This window comes from Schistocerca americana, chromosome 1, assembly GCF_021461395.2.
Source record: "Schistocerca americana isolate TAMUIC-IGC-003095 chromosome 1, iqSchAmer2.1, whole genome shotgun sequence".
NCBI classification, from domain to species: Eukaryota; Metazoa; Arthropoda; class Insecta; order Orthoptera; family Acrididae; genus Schistocerca; species Schistocerca americana.
Window position 1 is genome coordinate 822,006,929 of NC_060119.1, and position 15,185 is coordinate 822,022,113.

The 15,185-nt window shown below is 38.9% G+C and overlaps 1 protein-coding gene across 2 annotated transcripts in view; it reads left to right on the forward strand.

Annotated features, from left to right (window-relative positions):
• LOC124613040 (circadian locomoter output cycles protein kaput-like) overlaps positions 1-15,185 on the forward strand; it is a 118,908-nt gene that overhangs the window by 15,873 nt on the left and 87,850 nt on the right. For both annotated transcript variants that reach the window (XM_047141611.1, XM_047141620.1), the window contains exons 5-8: positions 5,069-5,158; positions 6,415-6,535; positions 6,627-6,722; positions 6,814-6,898. In XM_047141611.1, the coding sequence (XP_046997567.1) occupies positions 5,069-5,158; positions 6,415-6,535; positions 6,627-6,722; positions 6,814-6,898 (392 nt within the window). The remainder of the gene's footprint in view (positions 1-5,068; positions 5,159-6,414; positions 6,536-6,626; positions 6,723-6,813; positions 6,899-15,185) is intronic.

Genomic DNA, 15,185 nt, shown 5'->3' on the forward strand with positions numbered 1-15,185 from the left:
AAATATTGGCAGGAATGTAGCCACTGTACATGATTGCTGTGAGCGGTGGTCACGAGACTCAGAAAAAGACTGGGCACAAGGTGTCCATGTAACTCCACCAAGAGGGAAGACTGCCTTGTTTGGTGTATGGCCCTCGCACATCGTACTGCATCTGCAGCAGCAATTTGAGCTGCAGTTTGCTCTAGAATGACACAACGAACAGTTACAAATCGGTTACTTCAAGGACAACTCTGAGCCACTTGCCCTGTAGCGTGCATTTGATTGGTCCCAAACCACCACCATTTGTGACTTCTGTTGTGTCGAGCAGGATGTCGTTGGAGGGCAGGGTGGAGCTCTGTTGCATTTTCTGATGGAAGGTGTTTCTGTCTCGGTGGCAGTGATGGCCATGCGTTGGTTAGGAGGAGGCCTGTTGAGTGTCTGTAACCAACGTGTCAAGGTGCTACACACACTGGACCTACACCTGGAGTTATGATCTGGGGTGCAATTCGTATGACAGTTCCAGTGTCATGCACAAACAGCATTAACTGTCCCTGTACTGACCAATCAAGTGCAACAGTCATTGGAATTTCATCGTACGAAGTGACATCCAGACGTCTACAGCACGATGCATGCACTTTTGCATGCTTGCATTTAACATTCTTGCACTGCCAGAAATTAATGTACCAGATTCACATTTGCTATGGCGTATATCATGCTTACATTAACCTGTGATCGTGGAATGTTGAATCACTGAAATATGTTACGTAGACAAATGTATTCATGAAATTTTGTTACTCTACATTAATCATCTTGTGATGCTGCATTTTTTTTCCCCCCATCGGTGTGTTTAGTACTTTGTACCATGCATCTGCAGCAGCAAAATTGATACATATTCATCACATGTGTTTAAACATTTTATGAACAGGCCTTCTCCAAGTTGTACATTATTGCCACAAGTGATCAGAGATTGCTTCACTATTTATTTTGCAACAACAACTGAACTGATTGACAACATAACAACAGTAACTTTTTAATGGCTACTTCACTGCCCCAGGCCATACACAGTATTATTATTATTATTATTATTATTATTATCATTATCATAAGTAGTAGTAGTAGTAGTAGTAGTAGTAATACAACCACCACCAGTGGTCAGACACAAAGAATTGGCAGCCAGAAGTCTTCCAATTTCTTGTAGATAGAAGTAAGGAATCCAGCAATCAAGTGAGTTACAGACAGTAGGCCTAATTATTTTGTACATATTTTATGTGGTTGATTTTAAATGGGACATAGAAAATGGATGAAAGAAATGTCTCTAGAGAGAAAAGTGCTGTTATGTTGTAAGTGTCTACCCTCAATGTGGATAACTTTCTGTTTTGAAGAGGAATTGTCAGTAACACTCATAACGCACTGAGAATTTCATCATCGTTCCATTTAAAAAGGAAAAAAAAAAAGGTTGTTAGAAATTGGCTCATTAGTCTGCAGTTTAGTAAGACATCTACAAAAACTAAATACTTTTCACCTTTTGTCATTTTAAAAATAAGTGTTTGAAGGTAAACAGGTTCAACTGAATATAGGATGCAGTGTGGTGATATAAAAAGATCGATGCGTGAAATATATAACATCTTCCGCCATCATAACTTAGTGGAAGATCTTGCCAAGAAAATAAAGGTCCCATGTAAAATTACTTATCGGGCTTGAAGGTTTGTATCCAATCAATCATCAACGAGTGTGGTGCAGTGGTAGAAGACACCAAAAGCAAAAGCAGAAGTTTTAAATTCCGCCAGGAGGATCATATGGACATACCAATGTTTGAGTGACAGACTACCACATGGAGGACATAGAAATAGACGTCCTAGCACTGATAAGCAAGTGAAATAGTTGAACACAAATAAGTCACCAGATCCAGATGAAATCACAGCATTGCAGCATTGACACTGTACCTAGCTTGCATTTCTCATGAATCTCTTGCTCATCGCAGAGTCCAAGCAATTGGAAAAAAGGCACAGGTGACTCCTGTGTATAAGACGAATAAAAGAATGGATTCTTAAAATTGCAGGTCAATATTCTTAACAGAACACATGAGCATATTTTAACTTTGAAAATATTAAATTTCCTTGAGGTGGAAAAGAGTGTGTCTGCAGATCAGCATGGATTTAGAAAGCATTGCTATTGGGAAATGCAGCTTGCACTTTTCTTGCATGATATCTTGTGAACGGGTGGTGAAGTGCAACAGGTGGACTCCATTTTCCTAGATTTCTGGAAAGTGTTTGACATGATGCTTCACTGTGGACTGTTAAAGATCTGAGTAACGAAATAAATTCTCAGATGTGTGACTGGCATGAAGACTTTTTATGTAATAGAACCCAATATGCTGTCTTGAAGAGTGAGTGTTTATCAGAGAAAATTATATCATCAGGAGCTTCAAAGGAAGTGTAATAGGACCGCTCTTACTTTCTACATACAAAAATAAAATGATGTTTGATGATGCAGTGTATTGTACAGCTCAGTGTCATTATTGAGTGACTGTAGGAGGATACAGGATGACAGAATTTCTATATAGTGTGGTGAATGGCAGCTTACTCTAAATATAATTTAATGCAGAGGAGTAGGGAAAACAGCCCTTTGTTTTATTGAAATACAGCATTGCTGGTGTGCTGCTTGGCACATTCACATTGATAAAAATATCTAGATGTAATGTTGCAAAATGATATGAAATGGAATGAGCACATGAAGTTGGTTGTAGGGAAAGCAAAATGTCCACTTTGGTTTATTGTGAGAATTTTAGGCAAGTGTATCTCACCTATCCAGGAGACTGTGTATAGAACACTAGTGGAACCCATTCTTGAGTACTGCTAGAGTGTTTGGGGTGCCCGCCAGGTTGGATTAAAGTAAGACATCAGAGCAGTTCAGAGGTGCAGTGCTAGGTTTGTTGCTGGTAGGTTCGATCAACATATGAGTATTATGGAAATACTCCCTGAGTCCAATGGGAATCCCTGGAGAGACAAAATTATATTTGTGAAACATTATTGGAATTTTAGGGTACCAACATTTGTGTCTGAATGCAAAACAATTCTTTTCCCACCAATGTGCATCTCACCCAAGGACGATGAAGACAAGATAAGAACAATTAAGGCTTGTACGGAGCCATATAGACAGTTGTTTTTTCCTTGTTCCACTTGCAAGTGGAATAGGAAAGGGAATTACTAGCACTGTTGCAAGGTACCCTCCACTGTGAACAATATTGTTGCTTACAGAGTGCAGATGTAGATATAAATAAAATTTAAATATATAACAACAACAACAAATTTCTAATCTTACTAGCTGAGCTTGATTCAGAGACCTTGTATTCTTCACAGCTTGTTTGCTTTATTACTGATAAATATGTGAGTCTTATAAGCTTTTGATACAGGGTGTTTCAAAAATGACCGGTATATTTGAAACGGCAATAAAAACTAAACGAGCAGCGATAGAAATACACCGTTTGTTGCAATATGCTTGGGACAACAGTACATTTTCAGGCAGACAAACTTTCGAAATTACAGTAGTTACAATTTTCAACAACAGATGGCACTGCAAGTGATGTGAAAGATATAGAAGACAACGCAGTCTGTGGGTGCGCCATTCTGTACATCGTCTTTCTGCTGTAAGTGTGTGCTGTTCACAACGTGCAAGTGTGCTGTAGACAACATGGTTTATTCCTTAGAACAGAGGAATTTCTGGTGTTGGAATTCCACCGCCTAGAACACAGTGTTGTTGCAACAAGACGAAGTTTTCAATGGAGGTTTAATGTAACCAAAGGACCAAAAAGCGATACCATAAAGGATCTGTTTGAAAAATTTCAACGGACTGGGAACGTGACGGATGAACGTGCTGGAAAGGTAGGGCGACCGCGTACGGCAACCACAGAGGGCAACGCGCAGCTAGTGCAGCAGGTGATCCAACAGCGGCCTCGGGTTTCCGTTCGCCGTGTTGCAGCTGCGGTCCAAATGACGCCAACGTCCACGTATCGTCTCATGCGCCAGAGTTTACACCTCTATCCATACAAAATTCAAACGCGGCAACCCCTCAGCGCCGCTACCATTGCTGCACGAGAGACATTCGCTAACGATACAGTGCACAGGATTGATGACGGCGATATGCATGTGGGCAGCATTTGGTTTACTGACGAAGCTTATTTTTACCTGGACGGCTTCGTCAATAAACAGAACTGGCGCATATGGGGAACCGAAAAGCCCCATGTTGCAGTCCCATTGTCCCTGCATCCTCAAAAAGTACTGGTCTGGGCCGCCATTTCTTCCAAAGGAATCATTGGCCCATTTTTCAGACCCGAAACGATTACTGCATCACGCTATCTGGACATTCTTTGTGAATTTGTGGCGGTACAAACTGCCTTAGACGACACTGCGAACACCTCGTGGTTTATGCAAGATGGTGCCCGGCCACATCGCACGGCCGACGTCTTTAATTTCCTGAATGAATATTTCGATGATCGTGTGATTGCTTTGGGCTATCCGAAACATACAGGAGGCGGCGTGGATTGGCCTCCCTACTCGCCAGATGTGAACCCCTGTGACTTCTTTCTGTGGGGATACTTGAAAGACCAGGTGTACCACCAGAATCCAGAAACAATTCAACAGCTGAAGCAGTACATCTCATCTGCATGTGAAGCCATTCCGCCAGACACGTTGTCAAAGGTTTCGGGTAATTTCATTCAGAGACTGCGCCATATTATTGCTACGCATGGTGGATATGTGGAAAATATCGTACTATAGAGTTTCCGAGACCGCAGCGCCATCTGTTCTTGAAAATTGTGACTACTGTAATTTCGAAAGTTTGTCTGCCTGAAAATGTACTGTTGTCCCAAGCATATTGCAACAAACAGTGTATTTCTATCGCTGCTCGTTTAGTTTTTATTGCCGTTTCAAATATACCGGTCATTTTTGAAACACCCTGTATGTACTGTTATATAGTTTTTTAAACATTGTATTCATTTATAAGTAAACTACTTACAATGAGGTCTGTTGTTGTGTATTCAGTTTTTTTCTTTGCTTGTTTATTTATGCTGCCTATTTTATTTTTGTTGAAGGCATTAGATGGTTTCATCATGGTGTTCTCCTCATCTGGAAGGATCTTTTATGCTTCTGAGAGCATTACTTCTCTCCTTGGCCATTTACCAGTAAGTTCCAGTTTCCTAATTTGTACTTCAAATGAATTGTCATTATCTGTATGTAGTTAATTAAATACCTTATTTCATCAATGGATTGTGTACATTATCATTAGCAGGGGTTAATGCTCACCTCACCCATAGTGCTATATTTGATATGCTGTACATTCCCCATTGATTGTATGAAACTGAGTTCATCTTGGGAACTTAGGCAGACTTTGCTAAGTACCATTGTGGTGAACTCAGCATTTCATAGTTGGAGGCTGGTGAACACTACCAGTTCTCTGTAATCATAAGCCCTGGACATGTAAATCCATGAAACAGTTTAGGAATTATACATTACTTATAGAAATATTTACTTCTCTACAAACTAAACAGTTACAGACTGCAAAAATACTTGGCGATAAACCATAATGACCACTGTTTCATAACACTGTGAGCTTCTGAAAATGTATTGTTTCCTGTAGTTATTTAATGGCACTAGATCTCTATGAACTAAGGGAAGAGTGAGAACATGAGAGTGTGGCAGATTTGGCAAATATTCTGAAGAGAGTAACTGGTGAGCTAGGAAAATAGCTACATTATATTTATTCTTAATTCATAGGTATTGCCAAAACACATCTAAGCTTGTTTTCCCAGTCTTAAAGTATCATCAGATGTGTCCAGTCTGTTGAGGTGTTTTAAATGCTAGAAAAATGGACATTCCATTGACAGTGTAAGAAGTCTGTTAAAAAATTCTGGAACATTAATAATTTTGTGTGAGTGGTGTGTTGCAGTGAAATGTGCTTGACACCCTGTACACATCTGTGTTTAATGTGTAACTCCTGGAAGTTCCATTGTTGTATGTCTGTTAGTTATTGTTCAGTGCTGTATTGAGTAGAATGTTGTGTTGCACAGTTTGCGAATTTTGATATGGCGGAGTTAGAGGAGCTACGTGTCTGCATTAAATTTTGCGTGAAACTCAAAGAAAGCCTGTACAGAGAAACACCAAATGATGCAGGAAGCTTATGGTGATACGTGCCTAAGCCATACTCTGTGTTATGAATGGTTCACACGGTTTAAAAATGGCCAGACGGAAGTTAAAGATGACCCTCGTTCAGGACGCCCGTCAACGTCTACCAATGACGCTCGTGTCAGGAACATCTGACATGCGCAGAATAAAATTGTGACTTGCCCACTTGTACCCTTCTATTTCAGAACTTTGCTAATGGCACTTGTATTGCCACGATTTGTTGCTAAAATTACAAGTAATACTTTTTTTGCTACAGAGTGACTTAATGAATATGACGATCTATGACATGGTGTATGAGGAGGACCAGTCAGCTCTCTACAACATACTATTGAATCCAGCTAGCAGTGTTGACTCAATGAACTATGGTGACACAAAAGGTATTTAGAATGTACAACATTTTTGAAATGTTTAGAATAAAGGGAGAATTAAATAACAGTTGTAAATTTTTGTCTCTCGTTTTTTCTGCAGAAAATCAAGTATCCTTTTCATGTCACATGCGTCGAGGTGGTCTGGATTTCCGAGATGAGGATACATATGAGCTTGTTCAATTTGTGGGCTATTTTCGTAAGTTATGGTGTCAGTGGGGATAAACTTGTTCAGTAGAGTTTAATGAGAATAACTTCTATCACTTTTGCTTTTTGTTTCTAATTTTTAGGGTCAGATATTGATCCATTGGAGGTTGACCACCTTATTTCCAGCAGTAATCGGCTGGTCAATTTCTCTGGAGAAGTAGGCATGAAGTGAGTGTTACACTATTTTTTATCTTATAATCCTTGTTTGTAAAGATTGGTGCAGTTTTATGATAATAATGTGAACTAAAAATAGTTTAGATTCATGTGTTTCTTTTCATATATATTTTAATGTCAGTACTTCTACTTGGTTTCATATTGATAAATGAGGTGTTTTACCGTATATGCCTCAGTAGTTTTGTTACATTGTTCTCATACCGAAGAATGGGTGCTCAAAATTACAGATTAATATCCTTAACATTAGTTTTCAGCAGAATTCTTGAACATACTCTGAGTTCAAATAAAATAAATTTCCTTGTGACAGAAGCATGAATTTAGAAAACATTTATACAAAACTCAATTTGGTCTTTTCTCACATGTTATCCTGCAAACCATGGATGAAAGGCAACAGGCTGATTCCTTTTTCCTAGATTTCCAGAAAACATTGGCTTGGGGTCCCCACTGCAGGTTCCGATGACCTATAGGAGACTGTTAACAAAGCTCCAAAACACATATCAGGTCACCAGATATGTGAGTGGCTCAAAGACTTTTTAAATAATAATATGTTGTCCTTGATGGCAAGTTCATCAGAGACAAAGGTACCATCAGGAGTGCCAGGGAAATCTGATAGGACAACTCTTATTCTGTATATACATAAATGTTGGACATGGCGAGCAGCAATCTGCAACTATTTGCTGATGATGCTGTGGTATACGGGAAGGTGTAGTCATTGAGTGACTATAGGAGATTGCAAGATCACATACAAGGAGACCACACGGCAATCAGATTTGGTATTTTTCTTCTGTTTATGATATGTTAACTTCAGACATGAAATGAAATGGTATGGTATGATTGTATGGCATTGTTGACTGAGATCTCCCACTTGCGTTCAGCCACCAAGTTCAAGTCTTTTTCAGTCGGTGTCACATTGGGCGACTTGCAGTGAATGATGAGGATGAAATGGTGATGAGTACAAAACAACACCCAGTCCCCAAGCAAAGAAAATCTCCAACGCGGCCGGTAATTGAACCCGAACCTAGTGTATGGGAGGCAAGCATGCTACCACCCAGCTACATGGGCGGATAGACGTCAAATATCAAAGCCTCAAAGCAGTTCAGCCCCCAAAGCAATTCTATGCAATTCTCAAAAATTTTTGAGAAAATTGACTTTGAAGTTTACTGACCGTGCATAATAAGCTAATGTAAGGACCCTTTTTCAGCAGTGTGGCTCTGTGGTAGAGTATTCTCCTGCTACTTGGGGGCCTGCATGCAGTTCGAGGCAGATTCACATTTTTAAGCAAAGTTACATGTTTTATGAACATTTGTGTGAAGCATAAAATACATACCGTATTTACTCGACTCTAAGCCACACTTTTTTTCCGGTTTTTGTAATCCAAGAAACCGCCTGCGGCTTACAATCGAGTGCAAAGTAAGCGGAAGTTCTGAAAAATGTTGGCAGGTGCCGCCACAACTAACTTCTGCCGTTGAATATATGTAGCGCTACACAGGCATGCTTTGCAGGCACAAAGATAAATACTGGCACCAAAACCTTTGCGTCAGTAAAAAAAAAAAAAAAAAAAAAAAAAAAAAAAAAAAAGAAGGTGGAAGACGACCTTTTTTTCTCTGCCCCGAGTTTCAACCACTGCATTTTCATACATTATCCAATGAAGTAAATACAAATTCCATATTGTTCATCTTCAAATATAGCAGCATTTCAATGTACTACGAAAATCCAACTGGCAAGACTGTTTGGGATGTTTGTCAATGTGACCAACTCTACGTTCTGAATTTTTTCCTACCTGTGAGAAGAGATAGTTGCTAATAGGAACTTTTATGAATTTTGAATCACCTGCAGTATTCTCTTCACCATAAGAAAAATATGAATATAAACATTTTGCCATGTATTCTTTCATGTTTGCTGCTATCTCATTTAAATCCTGTCTGCCTAATAAACTACGAAACTAGAGTGAAACAACAGCAAACGCGGGAGAATATACATATCATGTCATGTTTATATTCGTATTATTCTTATGCCTAGTAGTGATACAGTCAGAAATGAAGCACGGCAATTGACTAGATTTTTAAATCTAAGATGACTCTAATTTCTGTGCAGAGTGTAACGTATTAAAGAGGCGTCTGCAAAGATTTTCAAACGGAGAAAATTTTTTGCTAAACTCTCGTTCAGAACATCTATCGTACGCAGTCTATTATTTGGTTCTCGTTGATCATTATCAAAGAAAGCAGCAGTGTAAGTAACAACAAATAGCAGTCTCTTGCCATTGTTTCGCTAATGAGACGATTCCTTTGGTTTTTTTAAATTGTAAGTGGCGGCAGCGTGCACAAAAGCAAGCCATGCCGCGAGGTCAGAATGCAACAAATAATGCGTGACACAGTACAGTAATACATTTTGAGCATAGAGTGACGTAAACACCCTTAACAAAGAGAACGGTACTTATCAGATCAGAGAAAGATAAGCAATCAATTCAAACCAAATGAAGCTACTACCGTAGCTGTATCGTCATTCATTCGATCTAAATTGTGTCTCATATTACAATGGACCAACTTTGTTTCGATTTGGAGGTGCGGCCTAAAACTTTTCTCTCCCCTTGAATTTCGAGTCTCAAATTTCAGTGCGGCTTAGATTCGGGAAAATTTTTTTTTTGCCTTGATTTTGAGTCTCATTTTTCAGGTGTGGCTTAGATTTGAGTGCGGTTTATATTCGAGTAAATTTGGTAAAGTAGGAGAAAAATTAATGTATAATTCACTCAAAAATTTAAATAATCTGGACCAAAAATCTGTTCTACTATATAAAGAGAAGTCATTGTTTAACATTATCTCCCAAAATTTCGAAAAGTTCTTGTCTGGTTTACTTCAAATTTTTGTATGGTACTCTGATAAACATTTGGGCAGACTTAGGCTATACATTTTTTTAAATGTATTACGTTGGTGCGTAAGTGTAGTATTTTTCTGTAAGTTTAAGAAATACAACAGATATTTGTAACAGAGATGTTAGTCATCAATAATATATTCTCCTTCACTATTTACAATAGTCTGCCAGTGCAGGGGTAACTTTTCGATTCTGCGACTGTAGAAATCACTTGGTTTTGAGGCGAAGAACTCGTCGAGCTATGTTCGGAATGCATTTTCATCTGGGAAGGAAGTTCCTTAAAAGTTGTGTTACAGAGGGTGGAAAATTTTAAAATCTGAAGTTGCAAGATAAAGTGAAAAAATAGGTGCAAAATGAATTCCGAACCCAACTCATGTACAGTGTTCTTTGGCAGTTTAGCAGACTGAAGGTGGGCATTACCATGGAATAGCATCACTTCATGCGGTCTTCCTGGTTTGTTGTTCTTAGATTGCATCTGCAAGACATCTCAGTTGTTGACAATAAGTGTCAGCAGTGATGGTTACATCTCGGGGAAGCAATTTGTAGTACACCCCTCCATCACTGTTCCGCCAGATGCCTATCATTATTTTTTGTGGATGCATGCTGGTCTTTGTACTGGAAGTTGCTGCTTTGTTTGGGCTCAACCATTCCTTCTTTTCCATATGTTAGCATAAAGACATCATTTCTCGTCACCAGTAACAGTACAGGATATGAGTGGTCAGTGTTGTTTACGAACCAATGGATGACGAGCAAGCAGAGGTGCACATTTGGCCACCATCGTTTTTTTGTGATTTTGATTTGGAACATGTGATACCCATACACCTGATTTTTGTACCTTCCCCATTGCGTGCAAATCTCATAATATGATAGAATGATTATAGTTCATCACATTTGCCAGTTCTCAAGTACAGTGACATGGTTCATTGAGGGTTAATGCATTTAAACAATCTTCATCAAATCCTGGCTCATTTGATGTCAAAATGATCCTCCTTAGAATGAGAGAATCATTTTCTTGTCATGCTTAACGGCTTATGATTAGAATACCATTAAAAAAAGGTAAAACTATGTGGAATATTCCCCTTGAGGCTACTATCCTCAAAAGATTCTGTAATAGGAGGTCTGTCAGTCCTGTATACTAATGATCCCACTTGAATTACCCATTCATTTAAACAACTTCAATTCTCAGCCTTAGTTTCATTGGCAGTGACAATAAATAAGGGACAAGTTCAGAAACTGGTGGGAGGAGGAGGTGAAAAGAGGTAGGGGGCAAGGAGGAGGTAGAAAGAGAGGGGAGAAAGGGAGGAAGATTAGGACATATATACACTGAGTTGACAAAATTCATTGGATAGCAATATGCACGTACACAGATGGCGGAAGTATAGCATACACAAGATACAAATGGACAGTGCTTTGATGGAGCTCTCATTTGATCTCAGGTGGTACATGTAAAAAGATTTCCGACTTGATTATGGCTGCACAATGAGAATTAAGTCTTTGAACACAGAGTGGTAGTTGGAGCTAGATGCATGGGACATTCCATTTCAGAAATCATGAAGTTCAATATTCCAAGATCCAAAGTATCAAGAAGGTGCCAAGAATCCATAATTTCAGGCACTACCTCTCACTACAGACAACTCAGTGTCCAACGGCTTTCACTTAACAACCAAAAGCAGTGGCTTTTGCTTAGAGTTGTCATTGCTAACAGACAAGCAAAACACCACATAAAAATCAGTGTGGGACATGTGACGAATGTATCCGTTAGTGTGGTGAAATTTGGTGTTAATGAGCTATGGCAGCAGTTGAATGACGCGAGTGCTTTTGCTAACAGCACATCATTGCCTGCAGTGCATTTCGTGGGATTGTGAACATACCAGTTGGACCCTAGACTACTGGAAAATCGAGTCCTGGTCAGATGAGTCCTGATTTCAGTTGGTGAGAGCTGATGGTAGTATTTGAGTGTGACACAGGCCTCATGAAACCATGGACGTAAGTTGTCAACAAGGCACTGTGCAAGTTAGTGGTGGCTACATAATTGTGTGGGCTCTGTTTACATGGAATAGCCTGGGTCCTCTGGTCAAACTGAACTTACCATTGACTGGAAACATTTATGTTCGGCCACTTGGGGATCAATTGCAGCCCTTCATGGTCTTCATGTTCCCAGGCAATGATTGAATTTTTATGGATGAAAATGCACGTCACCAGGCCACAATTATGTATGATTGATTGGAAGAACATTCTGGGCATTTCTAGCAAATGATTTGGCCACCCATATTAGCCGACATAAATCCCATCAAACATTTATGGGACTTAATCGATAGGTCAGTTCGTGCACAAAATCCTGCACCAGCAACACTTTCCCTGTTATGAAATGGTATACAGGCAGCTTGGCTCAATATTTGTACAGGGGACTTCCAAACGACTTGTGGAGTGCATGCCTCATTGACTTGCTGCACTACGCTGGGCAAAAAGATGTCCAGCACAATGTTAGGAGGTATTCCATGACTTTTTTCATTGCTGGGTTTGCTAGTCTTTTATGAAATTTCAGTAATTAAGAACTTATATTTGTAACTAAAACTGGATTTTTCTGTATGATATGTAATTAGAAATAAGACGACATGCATTTTTCATTAAAATTACAATTAGGTTTGTGTTAATTGCCACATATTTGATGAAATTTATATTTAAATGATGTAGGTATTCAAAGTGAACAGAAAAGAATGAAAAAAGTTATTGAAATGAGATTTGATCCAGTGGCTACCTATCTCAAGCCTTACTGATTATTTTCCATCTTTATGTATTTTAGGCTTAATGCAAATGCTTACAGAACATGTCATTCTTTAAAAATTTGAATCCGCTAGGAATGGAACTGAGTCCACTGACTTCACAGGTGAGCACCCTACCATAGAGCCGTGCTATATATATTGACAAATCAACCTAACTTACACACATTAAAGATGATTTGAAAACTTCAAAGTTGATTTTCTGGAGAATTTTTGAAAATTGCATCAAATTGCTTTGAAAAATTATTTGAGTTCTGAAATATGTGTACCACAAATATAAAAAAATTACAAAAATCTGGTTGCTGTGTGGTTTCCTCGTTAGACAAAATTTGTAGTTTGTATGATGAATGGCAGTTAAACAAAGAAAAATTTAAGTCTGTGTAGTTGAGTAGGAAAAGCAATCCTGTAATGTAGAAATACAGCATCAGTAGTGTGCTGCTACGCACATTATCTAGGTGTAACGTTGCAAAGTGATATGATATGAAATGGAATGAATATGTGAGGATGGTAGTAGGGAAGGTGAATGGTCATCTTCAGTTTATTGAGAGGATTTTGGGAAACAGTAGCTCATCTGTATAGGAGGCTTCATACAGAACAGTAGTAGGACCCATTCTCAAGTACTGCTAGAGTTTTTGGATACCCAACAAATCGTATTAAAGGAAGACATTGAAGAAACTGAGAGCAGTGCTTCTAGATCGGTTACCGGTACAAGACTGCAGAATGATTCCACTGCCACCAACGTAAATGTCTCATAAAAACCATGAAGATAAGATAGAGAAATTATACCAACCATTAGAATAATCCCACATATCTTGCTTTTTGTGGAAGATTACAACATTTAAACTGCAGTTCGCCTGAATGTAAATGCAGTCAGAACTGGACTGAGCATACAAATGGATAAATAATCAACAGTAGTATACTTTTCTACAGGAGATAAATTAGTTCTAATATAAGTAAATTCACACAAAACATCCAAAACACAATATAATAAATGAAACATCAGGTTCAAGAATTATAGTATAGCACCAACTGCTCGACAGCACTGTTTATTTTGAAAGTTGTCAATGAAGGATGAAGCACACTGTTAGCCAGAAGTGGTCTGATATCTGTTGATTCAGCAGTAAGGAGCCAAGAGGATGACATATTATTATTGTTCAGTTCACTTAACGCTGTAGGAACAGAAATTGTAGTGATTGATAACTGATGACTCTGTTGAGAAAATGTGCCTCTATAAGTTTGGACTTCACAATTTATTCATGCACATAGCACAAAACTAATTTTGAGTTAATGGTTATTCGTGACACAGAGGCCACAAATAATGTCACAGCAGGAAGAAAATCTGATGTCACAGAGTCGAATGTTTGTAGGTGGTATCAGATGAAAAATAAATTAGAGATTGCCAGTTCTACATACCAAACTTTCAGGGGACCAAATCATGGACGGTTTCATGAATTGGAATAGCTTGCTGTTCTCTATGTGTGAGAGAAATGTGATGAATGCTTCCCAATTACTTGATAAATTACACAAATGAAGCCGCTGGAGATAAAGAGGAATTTTCCAACTGCATGTGTTGCAGAATTCAAAACAAATATGAGCTGGTGGTGATTTTGAAAAGGATGGGGCTTGCAGTATGATATAGAACAGTGCTAGTCCAATGACATCCCACAGCTATCGTTCATCACTATCATATTATCTAAATAAAACACCATGACTCTCTGCAGTACATAGTGTTAACTTTTTTAGATGGATTTTAAGATACTTGATATCAGTAAAACAGTTTGTAAATTTGATTAGTCAGAATAAATTAAAAATAAAAATTTCATACAGAACCTCTTCAAAAGAAGTGGGTCATCTTATATTCAGGGTTGTCATATTGTTGGGTAAATACCATAATCATTTCAGATTACTCTCATTTTCACAGCTGACATTACTTGTACAGAAATTTGTTGGTACAGTTACTTCTCTGTGGAGTTTGATTCAACAGAGGCAACAGTGTACTCTCCACATATTTACATCAATTTACTTATTAGCAGGTTTGTGTATCAGACAGATTCACTTTGTAACATGGCACAACTCTACACGAACCTGAAGACAATGATGTGAGTGGTATAGGAATGTTTTCAAATCCCTGACTATTCTTGGAAGTACAGGTAATTTTGTATTTGTAAATAAAGTGATTTTTTGAAGAAATGGCCTTTTAAAAGTAAAATACACTCCTGGAAATTGAAATAAGAACACCGTGAATTCATTGTCCCAGGAAGGGGAAACTTTATTGACACATTCCTGGGGTCAGATACATCACATGATCACACTGACAGAACCACAGGCACATAGACACAGGCAACAGAGCATGCACAATGTCGGCACTAGTACAGTGTATATCCACCTTTCGCAGCAATGCAGGCTGCTATTCTCCCATGGAGACGATCGTAGAGATGCTGGATGTAGTCCTGTGGAACGGCTTGCCATGCCATTTCCACCTGGCGCCTCAGTTGGACCAGCGTTCGTGCTGGACGTGCAGACCGCGTGAGACGCCGCTTCATCCAGTCCCAAACATGCTCAATGGGGGACAGATCTGGAGATCTTGCTGGCCAGGGTAGTTGACTTACACCTTCTAGAGCACGTTGGGTGGC